This window comes from Diplotaxodon limnothrissa, linkage group LG14 (assembly GCF_057381915.1).
Source record: "Diplotaxodon limnothrissa isolate DT_005_m linkage group LG14, D_limnothrissa_male_GT1.1, whole genome shotgun sequence".
Taxonomy (NCBI): domain Eukaryota; kingdom Metazoa; phylum Chordata; class Actinopteri; order Cichliformes; family Cichlidae; genus Diplotaxodon; species Diplotaxodon limnothrissa.
In genome coordinates this window covers 33963739-33985695 of record NC_140609.1, presented here as the reverse complement: position 1 = coordinate 33985695, position 21957 = coordinate 33963739, and the positions used below count along the sequence as shown (strand labels likewise).

Sequence of the window (21957 nt, the reverse complement as noted above, 5' to 3'; positions counted from 1 at the left end):
ATGCGTGAATGAGAGCGGGGCAGATGGGAAGGTGAAGATGTAAGGAGTAAAGGAAGTGGAGATGGAGGAGTTTAAAAAGCTGGGGTCAATGATCCAAAGCAACAGTGAGTGCACATGAGAAGAGGAACAAGTGAGTGCAGGATACGATCACAGGATATCTGCACGAGTGAAAGGGAAGGTTTACAAGGTGCTGAGTCCTGCCGTGATCTTTGGTTTGGAGAAAGTGGCACTGACACAAAGACGGGGTGGAGACGGAGGTGGCAGATTTTCACTGAGAGTGACCACGAGGTGCAATTTCAGAAATTAATATGTCAGAGGGACCGCTCAGGTCGAGCAGTTTGGAGACAAAGTTAGAAGGCAAAATGGTTCGGCATGTGCAGGAGAGAGAGTGGATCAACTGAAAGGATGTTGACATGGAGCTGCCACATGAAAAGGAGGAGGACATTGCAAAGGGTTCATGACAGAGGAAGGTGGAGACAGGGCGGCAGATGTGTGGAGGCCTCTAAAGAGAGCAGCTCAAAGAATAGAGAAAGAGCAACACAGACTAATATAGTGCTTAACAGATTTATTAGACCGTCTGGCTAAATGGTTATTAGGCGAACCATACAAACAAATTAAAATGAGTGTAATCGGTCCTCAATCAAAAAAAAAAAAATCATGTGCTTTATTTATTGTTTTTGTAAAACAGTCGATTAAAAAAAAAGATAACAGTAATTATATTCAAACATTAAAAAGATCATTTTGATTACACAGCTTACTCATATTACTGGATTAAACATTACAGAAACGTACAGTTAATTTAGGGTAACTATAGCATTTTACATTTGGCAGTAGTCTTATGAATTAATTACAGTGTTAAACACTAAAAACAGTTTGTCTGCAGAATAAACTGAAGGAATTTAGATTTTTCTTTGGCTCCAATCTTTCTGATTACTGTACTTGAAGTAGTAAAGGTAACAGTGGAAGAAACTACACTAATGAATTAATGTCGATTCTCTAAACCATCTATACAGCGGGAGGTGGTTATGTGAAATAAATCAAAGTCAGCTTTAGCTTTCAGGATTATTTATTTACATCGAGAACTATACAAACCATAACCAATATGACAACAACATATAGTGAACAGTGTGCCTTCCCCCCCACAGTACACTGAACATTATCACATATCAACACTATAAAATGCATTTATGCAGCATGCAAAGCACGGATGAAGCATGATGTGACCTTTTGACATGTAACCACAGCAAGTACAGCACTCCCATAAACATTGCATACAGTCAGTAACTCAAGTATCATCAAAAAATTATTTACAAAGGCAGCGTTAAAATGTTTTCTACATTTTAAAATTAATGCATCGTTTCAAAATAACATGTGCTGATATCTTACTGATTTAGAAACAGCCAGGTAAACAATGCCTGGTTACATTCTGGAGCGCAAAACTTTTATTTACAAGGTAAGTGTTTAAAAATTGTTATACCACTCCAGCAAAAATAATCTTTTTTTTTTTAAATTCATATTTTTATTAAGGTTTCAAAAGCAGGCATTCACAGTATGTACATCATGTAAGCATTCTTCATACTTAGGTTATCTGCCTTAAATACTGAAATAGTATTTTAATTTACATCCAAGTCATAAGGGAAGAATACTTACAACGATAGAAGTAATTGAAACCATCACATAATCCGAAAATCAAAAAACAAAAAACAAAACTAACAAACCTAAGAAAAGAGAAAAAAAAACAAAACAAAACAAAAAAAAGAAACAAAAAACAAAAAAACAAAAAACAAAAAAAAACACGGATGTGTTGGTATGGGGTGATCCTATAAATATATATACATACATCATAATTATTGGTTTGTAATAGTAAAATCTGGCCTATGAGGCGTGATATATTTAACCCAGTTTTCCCAATATGATGTAAATTTCTCCAGCTTGTGGTTAACAGAAGCTGTTATCTTTTCCATGTTATAAATTTCCATTGTGATTTCCATCCATGTACTTATGTTTGGGCTCTCTGGGGATAACCATTTTCTGGTGATATTCTTTTTACAGGCCACCAATAAAATATTTATTAAATGTTTATCATATTTAGGCCATTCCTGAGGTATATATCCAAAGAACATAGTCTTACTCTCGAGAGATATTTCACGTTTAAAGATATCCTGTAAGGCATTATGTATTTCTCTCCAATAATCCCTCAAGATTGAGCAGTCCCAGAAAATATGGTAATGATTTGCACTTTGATTTCCACAGTTCCTCCAACAAGCAGGGGGGTTATCATCATAATGAGACTTCTGAGAAGGTGTTATAAAGTATCTAATTAGGCACTTCCAGCCAAATTCCCTCCACTTTTGTGAGCTGGTACACATCCACTGATATCTCCATATTGCCAGCAAAAATAATCTATAGGAACTATTAAAAAACTATTAAAAAACTACAGAAATTATTCTGACGCATGATCAAGTTAAATCCAATGGATTTTGGCTTCAGGTTTCATTAATAGATTCCCTCAAAAGGACCATAAGCTGAAATAAATTGTCTCACAGTGTCATTGCCATCACCCATTTACTGCTGAATATATATTAGCGTTTAAAAACGGACTGAGTGAAGAGATTTTTCACGTAGTTGCATTTCCAGACCTTTGCTGACATACAAACTTTGCTGTACTTCAGTTTTAGCTGCATCAAAGATCTGCACACACACACGCATACATACACTCTACTGCTTGACCTACACCATTTTTGTGTTTCTAAACATACAGTGTAGGTTTTGGCATTTCAAAATAAAAGTGAACTAAAGAAGTGTTATATCACCATGTAAACTACAGGTGTGCAATAATCACAAACTGATTGTATTTCAGGCATGTGTGAATTAAAAAGTTAAAAGGATCCACTTGGGTTTCATGTAGTTATAAATATATGATTTTTTTTCCAATCTTCGTTTAAACATTTTGTTTTATATATAAAGTATCACACAAAGGCAAATCGTGATAGAGGAATATCCTATCTTTAAAAATTGGGGAATAGGCACTTTAACCTACTAGGACCTGGCGTCCACATATTTGGACATCACATTTTGGGTTATTTAGACCAAAATACTCAATTTTGCTTTACAAGGGCTTGATAACCACTTACGAGGACATTATACTGCTACTGTTCTATTGAAATTTTAAACAAATATCCTCATTTGTGGCTCTCATTTTTCTTAGAAATGAAAATTTGGTAAAAAAAAAATAAAAATCTGGCAATTCTTTGTTTTTACATTCATCGGGCCCCAATATGCCCAAATATCAAAGATAAATTAAAAATGCATGCTGTGGAAGAATTCGGGTCTTAAAAGGTTAAAATATAAACTAGATTAAAATAAGCAGCTTTTTTTCTTTGAGTAAAAAGTACAAATTCCCACAGATAGCATTGGTACTCTGGTAAGATTAGCAGTTGGTACCATCAATCAGAAAGACCTGCAAACACATGGATGCACTGAAAATGCTACTTTTAGCACCATGTTGACTTTATATGAGCTATACATTCAATGTACAAGACATCCAAAGACCTGTGACTTGTATTTTTTCAGTAATAGAAACACTGGTTAAACCCCCAAAACTGCATCTTAAGGGTAAATTTACAACTAAGGGATTTCTCAGCTAACAACTTTCTCACAAAAGGCACTGATGGTACATTAAAATTCTCACCCTCGTCCAAGTCTCTTAGACGGTGTTTGTATTTTTTGTACACGGTCAACATATACAAATGTCGAGCACTTTGAAGCTAGGTGAGCAGTAACACATTCTGAACTTTATATGTGACATCATTCATGGAAAATCTGATGTGCGGTCATTCTAATGTACTGTTAAAAACCCAAAATGAAGTTTATGAAGATCCATTTATGGTTGGATAATATTTTTGTAAAAACAAAAGCATTTTGAATCGATGGATTCCGTTATGTTTAGTAAAACTGACCATTTCAAAGCACAATAAAATAAAATAAAAAAATATGACTATAATCTTCTTTTCACATAATTTCATACTGCTTCAATTAAAAATACTTGGCTAATTAGCCATTAAATCTTATTAGGCTTTTTATAATCATCATGTAGTCAACATTTTTGGCTAGTAGTACAATTGGCTGTCTCCATGTGTCTCCTGAACTTGCAGATAGTCTTTCAGAAAACTTAATAGCTATTTCACAGCACAGATGTTACATTCTTTTTGGGAAAAAAGGGGTAAAGGATATACTGTACCAGCTCCTGGTCTATGGACTCTTTCTTCTTACTGGCTCCTCGTGTTTTCATCTTTCTTGTCGTTGGCTGACGACTGAGCACTTGCATGGTCTGCAGGGACTCAAGGTCTTTGGCCATTTTGGATTTTTAAGCTCATTGTCATGACTGCATGATAATACGTTATGTTTAGGTTAGATTTTATGTTAGCTCAATTTAATTGATAATCTTGTGTTGATAGGTCCTTTGTGACATTGTTCTGTGCCCACCTCGACATAGAAAACATGTAGAGGACAGCTGCAAATGCAATTTTAACATTTTTTCCCCGTTTTTCTTTGAGTTGTTAGCGAATTGTAGGTTTGTAACTTTTCATTTGTCTAAGTTAGTTAGTTGATTGGCGTTTTCACAATAGGTAAGGGCTGTTTTGTTTGTTATGTTGTCCTTACCGCTCCGTGAAACATACTTGCACCTTCTTTCCTGTACCCCTATTTAAATAAACGTTTTAAAAAACCCTCCTATCTCCTCAGAAACCATCTTCATCTTCTCGGGTAGAGTTTTGTGTATTGTGTAAGAAGGCTTCCTTCTCTGTTTGTATGGCCTCTTCCTTTATTATGCAGCTATCTTCGTAATTGTCACACTTGGCTAACGCCTCCTCTGCACTGTTGCGTATACCATAGCCAAAGTAGATGGCAAAACCTACAATTCACATAGAAACATGAATTAATGGACAATAATAATAACAAGTTTAAAAAAATAAAATTACAGCAGAGACGTTAATTGTTACTGCTGGTCTAAAGTACCTATGGTCATCCAGATGGCAAAACGCAACCACGTTCCTTTGTCGAGCTGCATCATCAGGTACACGTTCACAAACATGCTAATGATCGGCACCAGTGGCACCAATGGGACCTGTGGATAGAGTATTTATTGGGTATAAGACTGGCTAAAACTTTGCATTTAAAACAAATTTTACAATCTGCAAAGCAATCTTAGACGTACGGGCAATGTAGGAAAATCCCTGACAAAATTAAGTGTTATTTTTTTAACGCTCGATTGAAAAATTGTGCAGCACTTTTAATTCAAAACTCTCATAATTTTTTTCCTGAGTGAGAAATTAAGACTTATTGTGGAATTACCCAATAAGCCCTAAATGCTTTTTTCTCAATATCTGCTTACAATAAAATCTAAACTGGCATTTTCTGTCTCTAGAATCACATCACATAGTACATTAGTATATTATATCTCATATTTAACTCTTTATTTTACATGGAGGAAGTTACTTTGAAAGAGGATCTGGGTGTTATTGATTATTAATTTCTAAAGGTGACAAGCTTACACTGCTATGTGGGTATGAGATAGCATGAGAAAAGCCTTTAGCAAAAGGACACACACTCACTTTGAAGGCAAGGTTGGTTTTGCTCTGTGGCTGTCTCCATATAATAATGATTAGAACCAGGCAGATAGCCACTATAACACAGAGGGCAGTCAGAGACCAGCGTGCATACCCTCCCTGAGAAGCTACAACACTGAAGACACACACCAAAACACCTGGTGGGGAAAAAAACAAAATTAACAAGCGATGACACCAGATGATGTGCTGGATCAGTAATCACATGAATAGTTCTGGGACTTTCATCCAGTTTCTCACCAAGTATACTGGTGCAGATGTTGACGATGAGTCCAGAGAGAGATGACGGCACAGTGTTCGGAGGGTTAATAAGTTTTTTGAAAGTAAAGTGATCATCAGGTTGCGATAAAATATCAACACTCCCATCCCTATATGTAATTTCAGACTCATCCTGAGTATTGGCCATCTCATAGGCTGCACTGGGCTGTAAAGGCTGGTACCTTCACAAGACAAAAAAAGAAAATTACAAAAATGAAAGTGTAAGACTCCCTATCCCACTGTTCCCACAACTCAAACGTCTGCATACAACAGAGCTATAATTAGTAGCACATTTAAAAATCCATTATGCTAAGATAAGACACCATTCTGATGCGCCAACAGCTGGTTTTCCTGCTTTTCTCTACTCTCTACATCAAAGCAGAGCAGAAAAGCAGTATTAAAGACACACAAATCTGCTCAGACTGCACTGTGCCATCTAGCTGATGGTTTCACCTTTCACCTCTGAAACTAACACGCAAGCACAACTGGCCGGGTCACAAAAACACTGAACAGAGAGGCTCATGTTGCAACACACAATAAAATCTCATCATTAAATATTATTAAATCATTATTATAACCTAACAGCTATCAAATCAATGACATACAAATAATGTGCATTCTTTTTCTTATTATTCCCACTGACACGATTTAGAAAAGGTGGAGGTCAGTCGTTTTAGTACAGTACTGTAGGAATTCCCGAGTAATTATCTGAGTAATTAAAATTACACGACTCTAATAAAAAAATAAAAAAATACAATAAAATTAATAAAAATAAGGGACCACTTGATCATCACGGTAAAATTCATAATGTAACAGCTCTAAAACTGTAGTTTTTTCTTTTTGTTTGTGCTCCTGAGCTCCTCCTATTCCTGTGTCTCTCAGCATAGTTAAGTATGTGGAAGAGATACCAGGAGACGGTCTGCTACACAAGAAGAGCACGACCAGGCTGTCGCTCTTTGTGTTAGGAAGAACAGCAGGAGCCCTGCCAGAGCTCAGGCCCCCAGAGGCTACTTCCATACGTGCTTCCTACCGAGCTTTTAGAGACTCTGAGACAGTGGGAGGAGGTCGTGTCATCCTGTATTCATACGAGCACGATACTAGTGTGTGAGCACAGGCCCCACTAGAAGATGCCCTAACCTCATTCCACCTTCATGAACTCTTTCTGACATAAAAACCAGTAAAACTAGACTACAATCAATCAATCATGAGTGATAACGACACAGCAATACTCTATAATAAACATGTGCAAAACCGTTCCCTTTTTGGGGGGTGTCTTCGTTTTTCCCTTTCCATTGCTCGTCCCTTCACTTATATTTGCACCGAAGCAGGAGAAATGGATTCACAGTGGTTCACGCTTCATAACCAGAGTGTTTAAATATGCCTGAGTTAAACTGCCTTTGTGATGATTAAGTGGTCTCTTAATGTTTTTATTTTCATTATGTCCATTTCTACATTTATCCTCGCCAGACATCATAGACTAGTCTGTTGATATCATTGTGGGAAATCGGGTCAGACCAGAGTGTCCAGTATGCAGTATTAAAATTGAAAATAAAACACTTAAGGCCTACTAAATAAGTGATGAGGGCTACCTGAGGACCAGCACACAAGCTGCCACCAGAGTGTAGGCCAGCAAAGTCCCAATGGACATGAGGTCAACCAGGTCCTTCAAGTCAAACAGGAATGCCATCACCGCTGCAGGAGACACAGGTGAACCATATGAAGGTTACAAAAGCCATAAAGAACATTAATTGCATGAAAGCAATGCAGACATTGTATTTTTTCAGCTTAATTATTTAGAAGCTTGAACGACTTGCCACCATCCTCCTTCCATAAGGGGGCACTGTTGCCTTTGGCTTCATCTCAGCTACCTACCAGATAAAAGCCCTGCCACAAAGGTGGAGATGATAGGAGTCTTCCTCGCGCTGACACGCGCCAGAAACGAGAAGAGCAGACCATCACGGGCCATAGCAAAGATAATGCGTGGGAGTGGAAACATGGAGCCAAGGAGACTAAGCCAAGGATAAAAGGAAGGAGGAGGAGGAGGCACAGATTTATAACTTGAAAGAATGTGTGTGCAGTGTGGTGTCACACAAGTCCACCATCATTTTTCAGCCCAACACCCTGACAGCAAGTTGCTGTGGTCATGCATTGTACTGGTAAATTTACAAACTTGATTAAAGTTGAGTTAGTGTGTTTAAGGCCATGTGTACCAAGAGTCGCCTAGGATCAGAACAAAGTAACCCCAGCCAGTTTAGTTTAGTTTGTGACCTCACCTGCCGCAAGACCTGATGTTATTGTTGCTATTAGAGGGGTTTTGGTTCGTGTGCTGACTTTAGCCAAGCATTTGAAGAGCAGGCCATCTTCTGCCATGGCCCAGATCACTCTGGGCATTGGGAACATGGAGCCTAGTAAACTAGTACACAGGAGAAAAAGAAAAGCATGCCATGCGAGTCAATCCACACAAAATGTATAACAAGTTTCAAAAGATTAAAACAAAAAAAGTGAGTGGATCTAATGTAAATGCATTCAAACTGTAGGTCTACGTGATTGCTGAGCCAGCTGAGAGATTTACTCGCATTCTCATTCAGTTTCAGTGATGTGGAGTGTGACGTTCGGTCATTGTTGTTAATGCAGTTCATCCCACAGGTGTCATTGGCACTGAACTTCAGGCTCCCTACACTTTTATATCAGGCCTTTCATTTCAGTGTCAAGTTTAGCAAATTAGCAAACATGCTGCTCTTTAATAATAGCCAAACTACTACCTAAGAACGAGCGTGCCAATTAGGATAAAGACAGTTAGTAAATGTTTTTTTTAATCCATGAAACAATATATAATTAAGACATAAGCAAAAATCCACAATACATCATAATATTTCTAGGAAATTATTCTTGAGATTAAAATTTTCTCCCAAAGTATTTGAAGCTGAATTACAGTCACCCTGTGGAGTTACCTGCTATTAGCTTGATGTAATAATATTTTATTGTGTGGGACTTTGCTTCAACACAGATGCACTACTCAGTTAATCGGCAGGTGGCACAGCTTATCAAAAATACAGCCCAACCACGTCCCACTGCAGGCTTGTTTTAACACGTATATGCTTTGCGCTTTTAATATTTTACAAGCAAATATAATTGTAAGACATCAAGAATAAACACAATGAATTTTAGTGAGTAAAACTACGTATACAATATATTTCTGTTACAGGAAAACACCACAGGGCATCTTTCAATAAATCAAATATTACTTGTGCAAATGCATTTCATTAACATCAATATTCATTCTGCAACTCGGTCCATAAGATAATACCTTTGATGGTTTCTGCCACTTATTCTCATATTCAATCTCAGATCTAGTTAATCTTAGACTAAGCAAAAAAGACAATAATAAAATTATAGAAAGTGTAAAAGACATGAATTATTCATTCCTAAAAAACAAAAAAAGCGTGCTAAATAATTACAAGTCCTCCATGAATGCTCATGCTGAGAGGCAGCAGGAAACACACTTACCTAGTCGACAGTGCACATAAAGAGCCAATGGCCACTGCGTAAGTGGCTCCCTCCCAGCCCACATACTTAAAAGCCACAGGAAGAGGGCTGCTCTTGTCCAGCAAGTAGTAAGGCATCATCACAGTGAGGGCTGCAGATACACCAAAGTATGCCACAAAGCAAATGAGGAGAGAGGCCACAATGCCAACAGGAATGGCCCTCTGTGGATTCTTTACTTCTTCTCCTGGGGAGGGAACATGATCCAGCATGTTAAGAGAACATAGCTCCTTTATGAGTCACCAATTTAATATATTCTCCCTCACCTGTAGTGGCAATGCAGTCAAACCCTATGAAGGCATAAAAACAGGTTGCTGCACCAGAAAGGACTCCAGTCCAACCGAAGGGCATGAAACCACCAGCACCAAGAACATCCTCATTTGGAATGAAATCGGACACACTAGAAATAACAGACAGAAAATATTTACTCATTTAATAAAAACCTCTGATGTATCATTAGGGATATAGACATTTGAGAATAAGATATTTATTAAACGCACTTAGAAGTAGAGTTTCTGGTGGCATTAAGGATCTTTTCAGGGTTCAGGTTCCAGTTTTCTTTGTTTCCTTTAACTAAGCCAGAGATGACTACAAACACCAGCACCAGTACATTGATGCAGGTAAACACTTTGTTTACCATGGCTGACTCTTTTACACCAAATACAAGCAGCCCTGCAAGCAGTAAAAACATGAACGATTAAAGAACATAATCTGAAGCAATAGACAAAACAAGCGAGAGATGCATCCATTTCTGACCTGTCAGAACGATTATGATTACGACAGCAAATATGTCTGGATATTCTGCCAAGACTCCCGGGGCGTTCATGGTCATGTATTGTCTGCAAATCAGCTCAATCTTCCTTCCAATAAGCTCATCAAAGGTTGCGCTCCATGCCCGGGCCACGCTCGAAGTTCCTGTGCAAACAGTATCCGGTATGTAAACTTAACAAGAATCAAGAGTAGCAGGGAACTCCCTCTTTATTTAAAGCGTCTCACCAATGACATAAGCGAGAATGAGGTTCCAGCCGGTGATAAATGCCCATACTTCTCCAACCGTAACATAGCTGTAGAGGTAAGCCGAGCCAGTTTTGGGAACACGCGCTCCAAACTCGGCGTAGCACAGACCAGCCAAGACTGAAGCCATGGCAGCGATGAGGAAGGAGATGACAATGGCGGGTCCTGAATTTTCTCGGGCTACGGCACCAGCGAGCACGTAGACGCCAGCACCGAGTGTGCTGCCGACGCCCAGGGCCACAAGGTCAAACGTGTTAAGACATCGAGCCAAGCGGGACTCCTCTATGCTACTGTCCACAACCTTCACTCTCAGAAGTTTCTTCCCAATGCCTTTCAGTGAAGACAGAATCATCTTGGTTTACAGTTTGGAGAATTTCGTCAATAGACTCCTGTTGATAAAGCAGAACAGAAATAATGACAAAATAAGAAAAGAGACTACGCAACTGTCAATAAGCAAATGAAGACGATCTAAATTCAAAAAACATTTGGTTTAAATGTAACACGTATAACATGTATGTTTACAACACAAGAAACTATAAAGTTATTAGTCTGAAAAGAAAAAAAACCTATCCCATAATTCTTGCCATTAATGTAGGACTACAGTTATCAGTATTGTCATCCATTAGTTAATTGGATAACAAATACTTTTGCTTATTAATGAACAAAAATAGATACAAAAAGACAAAAAAATAAAATAAAAACAGGTCTTTTAAATTGTAGGAATTTTAGTAATTGTAATGCCTAAATAACTAAATCGTTTAATTGTATTTATGTGCCATATTAAAATCTAAATTTTTACAGAAAACATTTTTTAAATGCAAAAATAAATTAATAAACAATCACAAGTACAGTTACATCAAGGCATGCTTGCAACCTGAACTACGGCACACAATAAAACAGCCTTTACTCTGTGTTCTTCGAAGGCTTTCTTACATTAGCAAGAGGCACAAAAAATGTTCAGGCATTATTGCATCTTCTAGATGAGAAAAATTTGCTGCGTGTTGAAGTGCTTTTGCACGTGTGGTAACACGTGTGGAATGTGGTAGTGAATGAGTGAGTACGTGTGTCTGTACGCCTTTAAAGCAGTTGTGGTGGCTGCAATGAGGAAAAGCAAGCATAACAACATTGCACTGCTGCAATGTTTCCTGCAGCAGAAAACTGACATTCTAATGGTGTACATAACAATAATTGATGTTAATGCAACCTAACAACTAGGGCTGTGCGATACGACCAAAATCTCATATCCCGATATAAGACATCTATCGTCCGATAACGATATAAATCACAAAAATGTAACATTTTCTGTAAATTCTGTGAATCTCGGGCAGCTCGTCTTGCAGGAAGTGTTTCCAGCTGCACGTCATGTAGCTGGAGTCGAGTGTTTTAACCGATGCACGAAACTATACATTTTTAGTTGTAACGGCCGCCGTTTTCTTTGTGTGTATTTATTACACGGCGTGCTGCGGGAAAAAGCCTGTTCTAACGTTTGAGTCTAAGGTTTATTTTTTAGCACCTGACGACTCTTTTTTTAATTCTCATCCGTAAATAATAATAAACGTGCTCTTTTACTTGATTCGGTTTATTTTGAAAAGTCTCAACAGGATCTTGAGGCTTATTGTGAAAGCTTTATGTGGAACATAAACAAGCGGACACGCGATGCTGTTACCGTCTTTGTTGCTAACCACAACGCATAAAAACAGGCGCTTGTCCGTCCGTAGTGTGATTATATAAAATATAAGAGAAAGAGAGAACTTTAAGAAATTAATATAGCCACTACAGTGACCATCAAAACCATGAAAAAATATTGCCGTAAACAGTTTATTTTGCGACACCACGGAACAAACGATTGCGTAAAATGAAACGATAGACGTTTTTATATCGTCATCCGATATATATCGTTATATCGAACAGCCCTAATAACAACTTTTACCTAGTAAAGATTTTAATGAGCTTCTGTTTGAAAGTAAGAAAAACGTTTTCTTTCACTCCACCTGAACTCATCATCTGTACAAAGGCTCAGCCTCTTTGCTCTTTCCTGTTAATGACACTCTTCCATAGCTTAATACAGGAGACATGAAATTCACTAAAGTTTGTTGGCAGATCAAAGTGAAATTAATGTTACTGACTGTTTATTCTTACTGATAAATAACATATAAAAAGACCAAACAAATGGCTGAATGCATGAAAATTCCAGTGACAGCGTGATTGTACAGGCTGCACTTCCGAAACTTTAGATCTGGGATTTATTCAGTTGTACTAAAGTATAGAATCTATGAAGCTCTTAAAGCATACCAGAAGAAATAGCAGAAGCAGAAACAGCTGTTTGGCTGCTCCCTTTTTCATAAGGGGTTGCCTCTACAGGTAACTCTGTTTAATTTTGCAGAGTTTTTACAACAGATGCCCTTCCAGACACGATCCTAAGGGGATTCAATTTCTCCTCCCAGAATCGAACTGGGAACTTTCCCTGTTCACTTGTTAGCCAAAGATGTCTACCACTACACAGCGGTGTCGGCCCAGGGTCCAGAATCAGTCCAGCAAACACTCCAATCAGGCCCACTGAACAGCTTTGGAAAATGTTAAGGAGCAAATAGATTTTTACATGGATTTTAATATGTTTTAAAGCTTTTCCTATTGTTAAAGACCCCACCCCACCTTTTCCATTCATACAACATCAAACTAAGTACCACCAAATTAAGTAATAGATAAACAATCAAATGACAAAAAAAAGCTCCTGATTTTTCCATTATTTACTATAGAAATGTTTTTGTTTTTTGGTTTGTTTGTTTTTTACATTGATTTCACAGTGTATTAAATAAATAAATAAATAAATAAAATGTATACATGTTAATGAAAACTTTACATTCTATAATTAAATGGACAGTCAGGGCAATTAACTACCAGGATTTTTGGGGTAATTTTACACATTTATCATGTGGTCTGGCTGGATGTGGCCCACAATATAAAATGATTTTGACATCCCTGCTATACACAAAATATACTGCATATCAAAGGACAGAAAGACCCCCTCCCCCTGCCTTAAAAAAAACCCCACACACACAAAAAAAAAACCCCACACACCCACGTGCGCAAACACACAGTGTCAATGAAGCTCTTCCAGCAGGAACTTCTACCTTTACTGATGAACTCAGCTGCTCTGCTTTTAGTTCCAAGTTGCAACTTCTCTCTTTAGATCCAGAATCAGTTTCAGAAGAACAGAGTTGGGGGAGACGTTTACAAGCACCACTGAGACATATGACACAGATGCCTCTTAGTGTACAAAACATTCAGGTGTCTCGCTCACAAATAGAACAGTGACACATCACATAGCCTCAGGAGCAGCTGTGATGCCAGATATAATCCCTCAGGGGCTAAACAAACAGACTCCGGCAGGTTTTCGCCAATTCAAGAACACAGCAAGGCTATGGAAATTATGATCTGATTATATTACTTCACCCTCTTACAGCAATTTATTCAAGGAAACTTGTGTTGGCTTGTGTTAGGAATTAATGTAGAAGAAAAAGAACTCTATGACTGGTAAGCAGACACATTAACAGTAGAGAACTGAATATCTGGAGAAGAAACTGGATTTGGAGATTATGATCACAAGACAATCCACAATCCAGGCTTTACTTTATGAGTTTATAGCCAAACAAGCAGGTTTAGACCAAACGTATGCACAAGGAGCTAGTACTCAATAAATCTGCAGCTAAATGAAGGCCAGGTATTTCTTTTTTATTCTTATTTTGAAAGTGGCAACCTGTGAGTGATTAAAATGTGCACATTTTCCATGCGAAGATGTTATGAATTGTTTAACTGTAAAGCTATGACTCCTTACTTGGGTTTCAAACTTCCCCAGAATGCGTTTAGCTCTTCATCTCTGGCAGGACGCTCCACCCCCCCCACCCCTAGTCTCTTGATCAGACCAGCTGAAGTTAGTTTGCAGTTGATGGTGATAAGCAGATGGTTTATCTAATCATGTGCCAAGTGTTTTTGAGAGTGCTAGTGCTTTTCCAAACACTTTACAAGGACAATATTCCAGATGGATCTGTGTAATAAACCATCTGCCATGTCAGGTTAGGGTACCACCACCGCTAGTCAGAAAGTCCTCTGTCTGACCTTGACACTTCTGAGTTGCCTTTCTAGGTTGTTGTGACCTGGTCACCTAGGTATTTCAATTCTGTGCGATTACACCAAAATGCGGTTGCCAAAATAAACAGGGCTGAAACTAAAAAGGAAATAAGTCCATCTGGTATCAGTGGAAAATGTTAAAATAAGTAAGGCATGGAAGAATTTGCCCTTATAAGCTGCTAGAGGAAAACAAACGTCATTTTCCTGGGATAAAAAAAAAGTGACAAACTGCAGAGAGCTTCCGAAGCGTTCACATGATGTGGCGTGTAACGGCTGAGCTAAAAACAGAGGGTGGGCGGGAAAGGACACTGCCCTCTTCTCAACCAATCAATGAGCACAACACCTGCCCATGGCACATAGGGGTACACAAGTATATTTGGAACAGAAGTCAATCACATGCTTCTCACTTTTTGGCTGTAGGCAAAACATTGCTCCTTCAAATGCCTTTGATAAATGCTGTGACACTGGTATACGTTTGAGGACGACAGGAGGAAAACAGTGAGAACTCAAAGAAAACTTTGAGCTAACAAAGTAACTACAACTCTGGTCAAAACCAAAACAAGAAAGAAAGAAAGAAAAAAAAATCTCAGGTAAACTGGATTAGGTATTTGAGGTGCTGGGAAAGACTTGGTATTCCAATTTTAATAGAAACAACATCTCAAAAGACTCTCTTCGTGTACATTGATTTAAAAGATAGTATTGACTATGTGCACGTTAGCATATGCTACTTCCGGTGCGGAAACTCCTGTGGGGAGCTTTGTTTCCGGTGTCCTGTTCGCGCCTGGTTTACGGTCCAAAACAAGTTAAGCAGATGAATGAATCAAGCGGCGATTTACATTTCTATAGATGTCTTGGGCATTTACCCAATATATCTGTAAATGATGTTCATCGACTTGTCGATATTTTTCCCCCGCGCCTCAGAGCAAAAGAGAAAAGGGATTCAAATGTTATATTTCTCAGCTGTCCCTCGTTTATCGCGGGTGTTATGTTCTAAAAATAACCAGCGATAGGTGAAATCAAGTAGCCAATTTAATTTTTTGACGGTGCAAAACGTTTGGTGGACATCGTGGACATACAGTACTGCACCTCAGAGTCACACTGCTAGCGATCAATGCAGCGATTCTGTACTGTACAGGAGAGACGAATGCTGAACATTTGCCTGATTAAATCATAAGACCAGTCACTATACAGAGATGTGCTTCTGAATGTGGACGATGTGTCTTCTGCTGCAGTAATGGAGTTCTGCTTGTGTTGAGTGATGTAAACAACTGATCGATCTAAACGCTTCAAACGTCAAAATTGATCATTAGATTTTTTATGACACAACAGTGGTGAGTGTTCCCACCTTCTGCTCTTTGTAACTTAACGCAATCTTTCCGTTTTCGAGTTTTGGACATGATTTTGGAGTATATCTTCGCAGTAGCGATTGACCGCAAAGTAAAGCTACCGGAAATGCACAACCCCACATCCGGTCTCAAACCAGGAAGTTAGCATTGTCTCGTGCACATAGTCAATTATAGCCTTGAAATATGTTTGTCTGGTACCCAGTCCAACATTAGGATGGCTCATTGTTGACTTAAAATGGTAGATCTATTGCAAACCCAACTGTGCTTAGGGTTATGCGATAAGACCGAAATCTCATATCCCGATATAAGACATTTATCATCCCGACAGCGATATATATCACAAAAATTTTACATTTTCTCTAAATTCTGTGAATCTCTTATTTTGAAAAATCTCAACAGGATCTTCAGTTTTATTGTGAAAGGTTTATGTGGAAAATAAAGAAGTGGACGGCAGAGCCACATGCTGGGTTTACCATCGTTGTTGATAACGACAACACGTAAAAACTGTTGCTTGTCCGTCCGTAGTGTGGTTATTTTAAATATAAGAAAAAGAGCGAACTTTAAGAAATTATTATAGCCACCACAGTGACCGCCAAAACTGCCGTAAACAATTTATTCTGCGACACCACGAAACAAACGATATGAAACGACAGACGTTTTCATATCGTCTTCCGATATATATTGTTATATCGAACAGCCCTAACTTCCTAAGCTCTAAGTTCCTCTCAAAAAAGCAAACAAACAAACAAACTATCCATCCAAACACGCAACCTGACATTGTTTAACCCGAATTTGAGAAACGTTGTTAACCATCTTCAATTTCAAAATTTTCTGCATGAATCTGAAAGTAGCCAAAAGCCATAAGAGCCAATTCAGGTGACCTCTAAACACCTGGCACTAAACTGCTATTCTGCAGCGCTACAACAAGCCCATCTGCCTTTGTGGGGATGTGGCACATGAGCGAGTTCATAACACAGACGTCTTTCTTGCACAAGCCAAACAAACTTTCCTTTCCAGGATAATCTGACCTTGTGACACTGAAGGTACGACAAACAAGCAACAGCATCCAGTCATTAAAACATAGTTTGCACATTTTTTGAGTTGTTTTGAGCTGTTCATACCTTTAAGTAATGAAGCTCTTAAGTATATCTTAAACACTGCTGTACGGTTTTCTTGACCTTGTGGAAGAAAACAGAGAAACTCTGATATGAAGGACTCCCACGCCACTCACGCTTGACCTAAATAAATCATACTTCCCTGTGATGCTAAAAGATGAAAATAATAGTGGAATGACTTACCACTTTCTCGGATTAATGGATGCCTGTGAAATTCTGCAAAGACATGTTTGACCTTGCGTACATTTCTATAGGAACCTATTTTAGAAAAATTCCTGCGTTTCACATTTTTGTTTTACTATGCTGCTTTGACTTTGTTGCATGTGGGAATGTCAGTCTCAAGGGAATCGTGGCACCTGTATCATCCAGAATTATTTTTGTTTTCAAACAGTAAACCCTCAAAATTACCATGAAATTCATTCCCATGAGTGTAAATAAAGAGTATAAGATAACTAAATTTCTGTAGACGTTCACATGGGCTCAATGAGACATTACACAGACTTGTGCTAGCAAGAGGGCAGGGTGAAGATCATTTAACCTCCTAAGACGTGAACTCTTTCATGGCATGCATTTTTAATTTCTTTTTGCTATTTGCTCTTATTGGGACCTGATGAATGTAAAAACAAAGAATTAACAGATTTTTACCTAATTTTTGTTTCTGAGAAAAATGAGATCCACATATGAGGACATTAGCTTTAAATTTCGATAGAACAGTGGCAGTATAATGTCCTCGTAAGGGTTCTTGTAGAGCAAGATTTTGTATTTTGGTCTAGACAATCCAAAATGTGATGTCCACATATGTGGACGCCAGGTCCTAGGAGGTTAATGTCTGATACGACTGATTTGGATTCTTGTGTTCGTGCAAACAGCTTCAGCAAGTAATGTTTATAAAAGCTGAAGGTGCAGTCCACTTATTGTTCTTTTGGGGAACTGTTATTTGGTATGCGCAATTCACACAAACAGTGTAATCAACAACAGCACATTCTATGAAATGATGTGATGTGATGTTGACACCATAAATGTTATCTTTGTTAAAACGCAGCTTACAGACTCTTAACTGATTCACTGTTGACATCCTGTACCTTCCCTATGCTTTTTTACTTCATTAATTCATATATCGTGTGCTATTCAAACACCAAAACAGCATTTAAACCATAACTTTCACACTAAAAAAAAGAAAATAAATGCTAAAGGTATTAAAAATTTTGAGTCCTGGCTTATAAAAAAATGATTAATTCAGATATCATTGGATATCACACACACACACAAACAAACACACACTCCTGTTTGCTGGTTAGTTCGCTTTTCAGTTGGATTGTAGTGTCTATATAAAGTACAGTAAATACTTTTTAAATAAGCAAGATAAAAATTCTATAAAGGGGAACTTGGCGTAACATTTAAAACAAAAATGAACAAAAAGAAGGAGCTGCTGCCTGCGAGTGCGCTGTTGGAGAAACGCAGCCAGACAGACAGAGGAGAACTGAAGTTCGACCAGGTACCAAAGCAAATCATTCCTACTGTACAAATAATGTAAATATGACGGTGTATCACGAAAGATTGATATCAAACTGATCACTTGACCCATATTAGGTTACTCGTTCTTCAAGTGAATCAACAAATGGCGAAATGAAAAGCCGAACAACAACAATGCTGTTTCTTTAGAGAGTCTTAGCTTACATGTGTGTTTATTTCATATTTTCAGTTGTTTCCCTCCACGGCTAAATAAATCGGTTTCAGTAATGCACTGATATACAAGAATGGACATAAGGGGCTTCAAAGAAAAAACTCAGGTAGATGTTATTTTATATATTATGCTTTGTATGTTGTTCAGTATATTTCTATGCAAAACAAGAGGAATTTCAATACACAGCAGTATATTCACAGTTTAAACCAGATATTTACATACACTTTATGGAAAACACAAGAACATTTTTTACTGTACAACATCAATTTAGAGTAAACTTGTTTTGTTTTGGATAAATAAATATTGAAATATCTTTTGAATTAGTTAAATGTCAGAATAAAGAGAGACAGAGCTGTCTATTTTTTTTATCACATTCATCAAATTTAGGAGTACATATACACTAAAAAAATAAACATTTAGTCTGATTTGATGTTACAATTAAAGAAGTGTTTTTATCTGAAGAGTTTGTAAATATCTGGTTTCAACTGTATATTTGATGATGTTGGTGTTTGGTTTGATTGTCAGCACAAAGAGGGAGAGAGAGGAACAGAGATGGAGAGAGAGGTTAGAACAGAGATGAACAAGAGCAGGTGAGACACACATGTTAGTCAAATGGTTGTTTACCAAAAGTATCACCGTATCATAGGTCCTCATGTATCTCATACCTAGTGTTTCTTTTTAGGTTTGTTATTTTTCAAATTCTACATTTATTAAGTTCTGCAGGCTTGTTTGCACAACAAGGCTAAATAATTATATAAACTTTTCTCAATCTAAATAGTGGACTTTGGTAGAATTAAAAAATAAGTGTAGTGTTATTTTTAGTGCTACTATCATCTAGTTCTGATTCTGTCTTGGTTAAGTTCTAAGTAGTCCTGATTTTGAACTGTTGTAGTCCTGTTTTAATTCTGGATCAGTTCTGGGTCTGGTTGAATTGGGGTTTAGTCCACATGTCTTGATAAAGCCCCAACTTTGTTCTGCCTTGCTGCTTAATTAAAAAACTAGTTTAAGGTGTCCTGCATATGTGATATATATTTTTCCCTATATGAAGTCATTCTTTTTTGAACAAAACTCAAAACAGAGCCTATTAATCTTTCAGTCATTTCAACACCCCCCCACACACACACAAACGCGCATACTATCCTTAGGGCTAAGCCCCGGGTGTATCAAATGTCTGCCTCCGCCTCTGATTAAGAGAAAAGTAAATCTGAACAGATTCTTAGTGTTTTGTATGATTTACTTCTAAATCTAAATTGTTAATCCTATCACAGTTTAACTAGTCGGTAAAAAAAAAAATGCAGTTTTCTATGGTTACAAAATGCAGCATATGCTTACTTAAACCTTGTGAAATCGCAACATTTCCCCAAAACCTTAAACAAGCTATTAAAACAAATGTTAATACAAAGAGATTACATTGTACCTGTGTCTGTGTCTGAGCTACTTTCAGCGTGGGTTCACACCAGATAGGTCACTGCTGGAAATGACTTCTGACTCCTGTAAAAGGCAATGCGGTGCTATAAAAGGCAATGTTTCTCCGCTTGCAAAGACCAGTCTTTTATAAAGTCGCACAAACACTCGGAACTCTAAAACGGCGGATCAATACATAACTTCGCCCACTGGACTACTTTAAGGTCTGCTGGTATGAACGGAAAGGTAAAGCCCACTCCTCGATAAAACCCCCATCTGGAAGTTGCATCAGCCTTCCTTGACTTTAACACTACGTGCACCGCTTCCTTGTGAACTATTACAGTCAAGGCTGAGAAACAAAATGTTGCTGTTCTCTCACAGCCTAATAAATTAATTTATAAGCAAAAGCATGCTCGTGAAGTCTTGCCTAGTTCAGGAAGAGTTCAGACCCTCCATTTCTGTCAACCGTGGAATGAAAAATGTTCCGCCTACAACGGACAATCCAGCGGGGAACAACTCGAGCGCGCCCACGGAGGTGTGTCACTTTGGCTTAGGGTTGCCAACCGTCCCTTAAAATACGGAATCGTCCCGTATTTCGAAACAAAAGTACACGTCCCGTATTGAGCTAATAAGGGACGCACTTTGTCCCGTAATACAGTGAGAATCAAAAGTAGTCTATAACTTTTAATGGAATTAACGCTTTGTTTGAAAACATAATTCCCAGCCCCTCTCCTGCTTTGTGACCAATGAGCTGACAGCACACTTACGAGTATGACAATTCAGATTACCGCTCATCTCATTGGTCAAGGAAAGGTCGCTTACGGAGAAAATACCGGAAGACAACAGATGACCACAACAAGAAGCATGGCCAACAGGGAAACAAACGCCGACACTGCGGTGCAAGTCTCGGACGACAGTACACCTAAAGCTGGGCAGACACTGTGCGATTTTTTCAGTCACGTTATTCAGCTCCTGCTCAAACTGCACGATTGACTCGCAGGGGTTAGAAGTTGGTAGGTCACGATGCAGGTCTCACACTATACCGCCCGATGTTCTGATGCGACCTGAGTGCTCACACTGTGCCTCCATAAAATGAAGGTTATAACAGAAAATCTGTCGCGCTCTCTCTCTCCGTCTTTCACTCACACAGACACGCACACCACCACCATCAACTTTGCTAAATTGCTAATGAAAAACATTGATCGGGCAGCTGTGATTGAGCAGCAGTGTAAATCCAACTATTTTCACGGTTGTTGTGTCGTGATAATTTCTGAGGCCACATCGAAAAGGCTCGGATGAGCTTTCCAAAGTTCTACAAGTTGTACCTCCATCGCTTGTGTCCAGATCACACGCTGCACAGCCGTGCTGCTCCATCTTTTACACCAACGTTTACGTGTTTGCGCGCGAGCAGTGTGAGCGGCTGTGGTGAGACCCTCACGAGCGATTGATGATCGGGAGTTGGTCGTGAGGTGTTAATCACTTCTCGTTACCCCACGTATACTACACGAGGCACGATGAAGGCCAAAATCGGTCCGATCACTCAAAAATCGGCTCAAAATGGGCCTAAAACCGCACAGTGTAAGCCCAGCATTAGAGCAGCAATGTTTGTTCAGAGAAAGGGAAAAATGGGAAAAGGAAAACACCTGGCTGGAAAAAGTTAATATGGGCATGTGCAGTGAATATCAGTGCTATGTGGCCAGAAGTGTGATAATATAATTTATTTTGTGTAATAAACAACTGTAAGGATAGATGATTACAACAAATAGATGACTAATACATAAAAGTAATACATAGATGAATAATGATGATGAGTTAAGATGCGTAATCATGGGAACAAGCGG

The 21957-nt window shown here is 38.3% G+C and overlaps 1 protein-coding gene across 3 annotated transcripts; it reads right to left on the bottom strand.

Annotated features, from left to right (window-relative positions):
* Positions 1–1800: 1800 nt before the first annotated feature.
* On the bottom strand, positions 1801–21026 carry LOC146619236 (high affinity cationic amino acid transporter 1-like). Of its 3 annotated transcripts, XM_085370919.1 has the most exons (13): positions 20544–21026; positions 20130–20203; positions 10422–10828; positions 10182–10340; positions 9926–10097; positions 9692–9825; positions 9390–9612; positions 8156–8295; positions 7472–7574; positions 5865–6064; positions 5613–5764; positions 5017–5125; positions 1801–4912 (listed from the first exon to the last, which is right to left on the bottom strand). In XM_085370919.1, exons 3-13 carry the CDS (start codon positions 10789–10791, stop codon positions 4740–4742), a joined length of 1935 nt encoding a protein of 644 aa, XP_085227045.1. In that variant the 5' UTR covers positions 10792–10828; positions 20130–20203; positions 20544–21026; the 3' UTR covers positions 1801–4739. The 3 variants fall into 3 exon arrangements, with proteins under 3 accessions (XP_085227045.1, XP_085227046.1, XP_085227047.1); XM_085370920.1 differs by lacking the exon at positions 20130–20203; XM_085370921.1 differs by lacking the exon at positions 8156–8295 and adding an exon at positions 7755–7891 and having other exon boundaries at positions 20130–21025.
* Between the last annotated feature and the right edge of the window lie 931 nt (positions 21027–21957).

What these genes read in the sequence shown, in the direction of transcription:
- LOC146619236 (XM_085370919.1), bottom strand. Translation starts at nt 10,791, where the DNA reads ATGATTCTGTCTTCACTGAAAGGCATTGGGAAGAAACTTCTGAGAGTG. An exon ending in ACCAGAAACTCTACTTCTAA is followed by an intron (nt 9,826 to 9,925) that starts GTGCGTTTAATA and finishes TGTTATTTCTAG; the next exon opens with TGTGTCCGATTTCATTCCAA. An exon ending in AACATCAGGTCTTGCGGCAG is followed by an intron (nt 7,575 to 8,155) that starts GTGAGGTCACAA and finishes TGTCTCCTGCAG; the next exon opens with CGGTGATGGCATTCCTGTTT.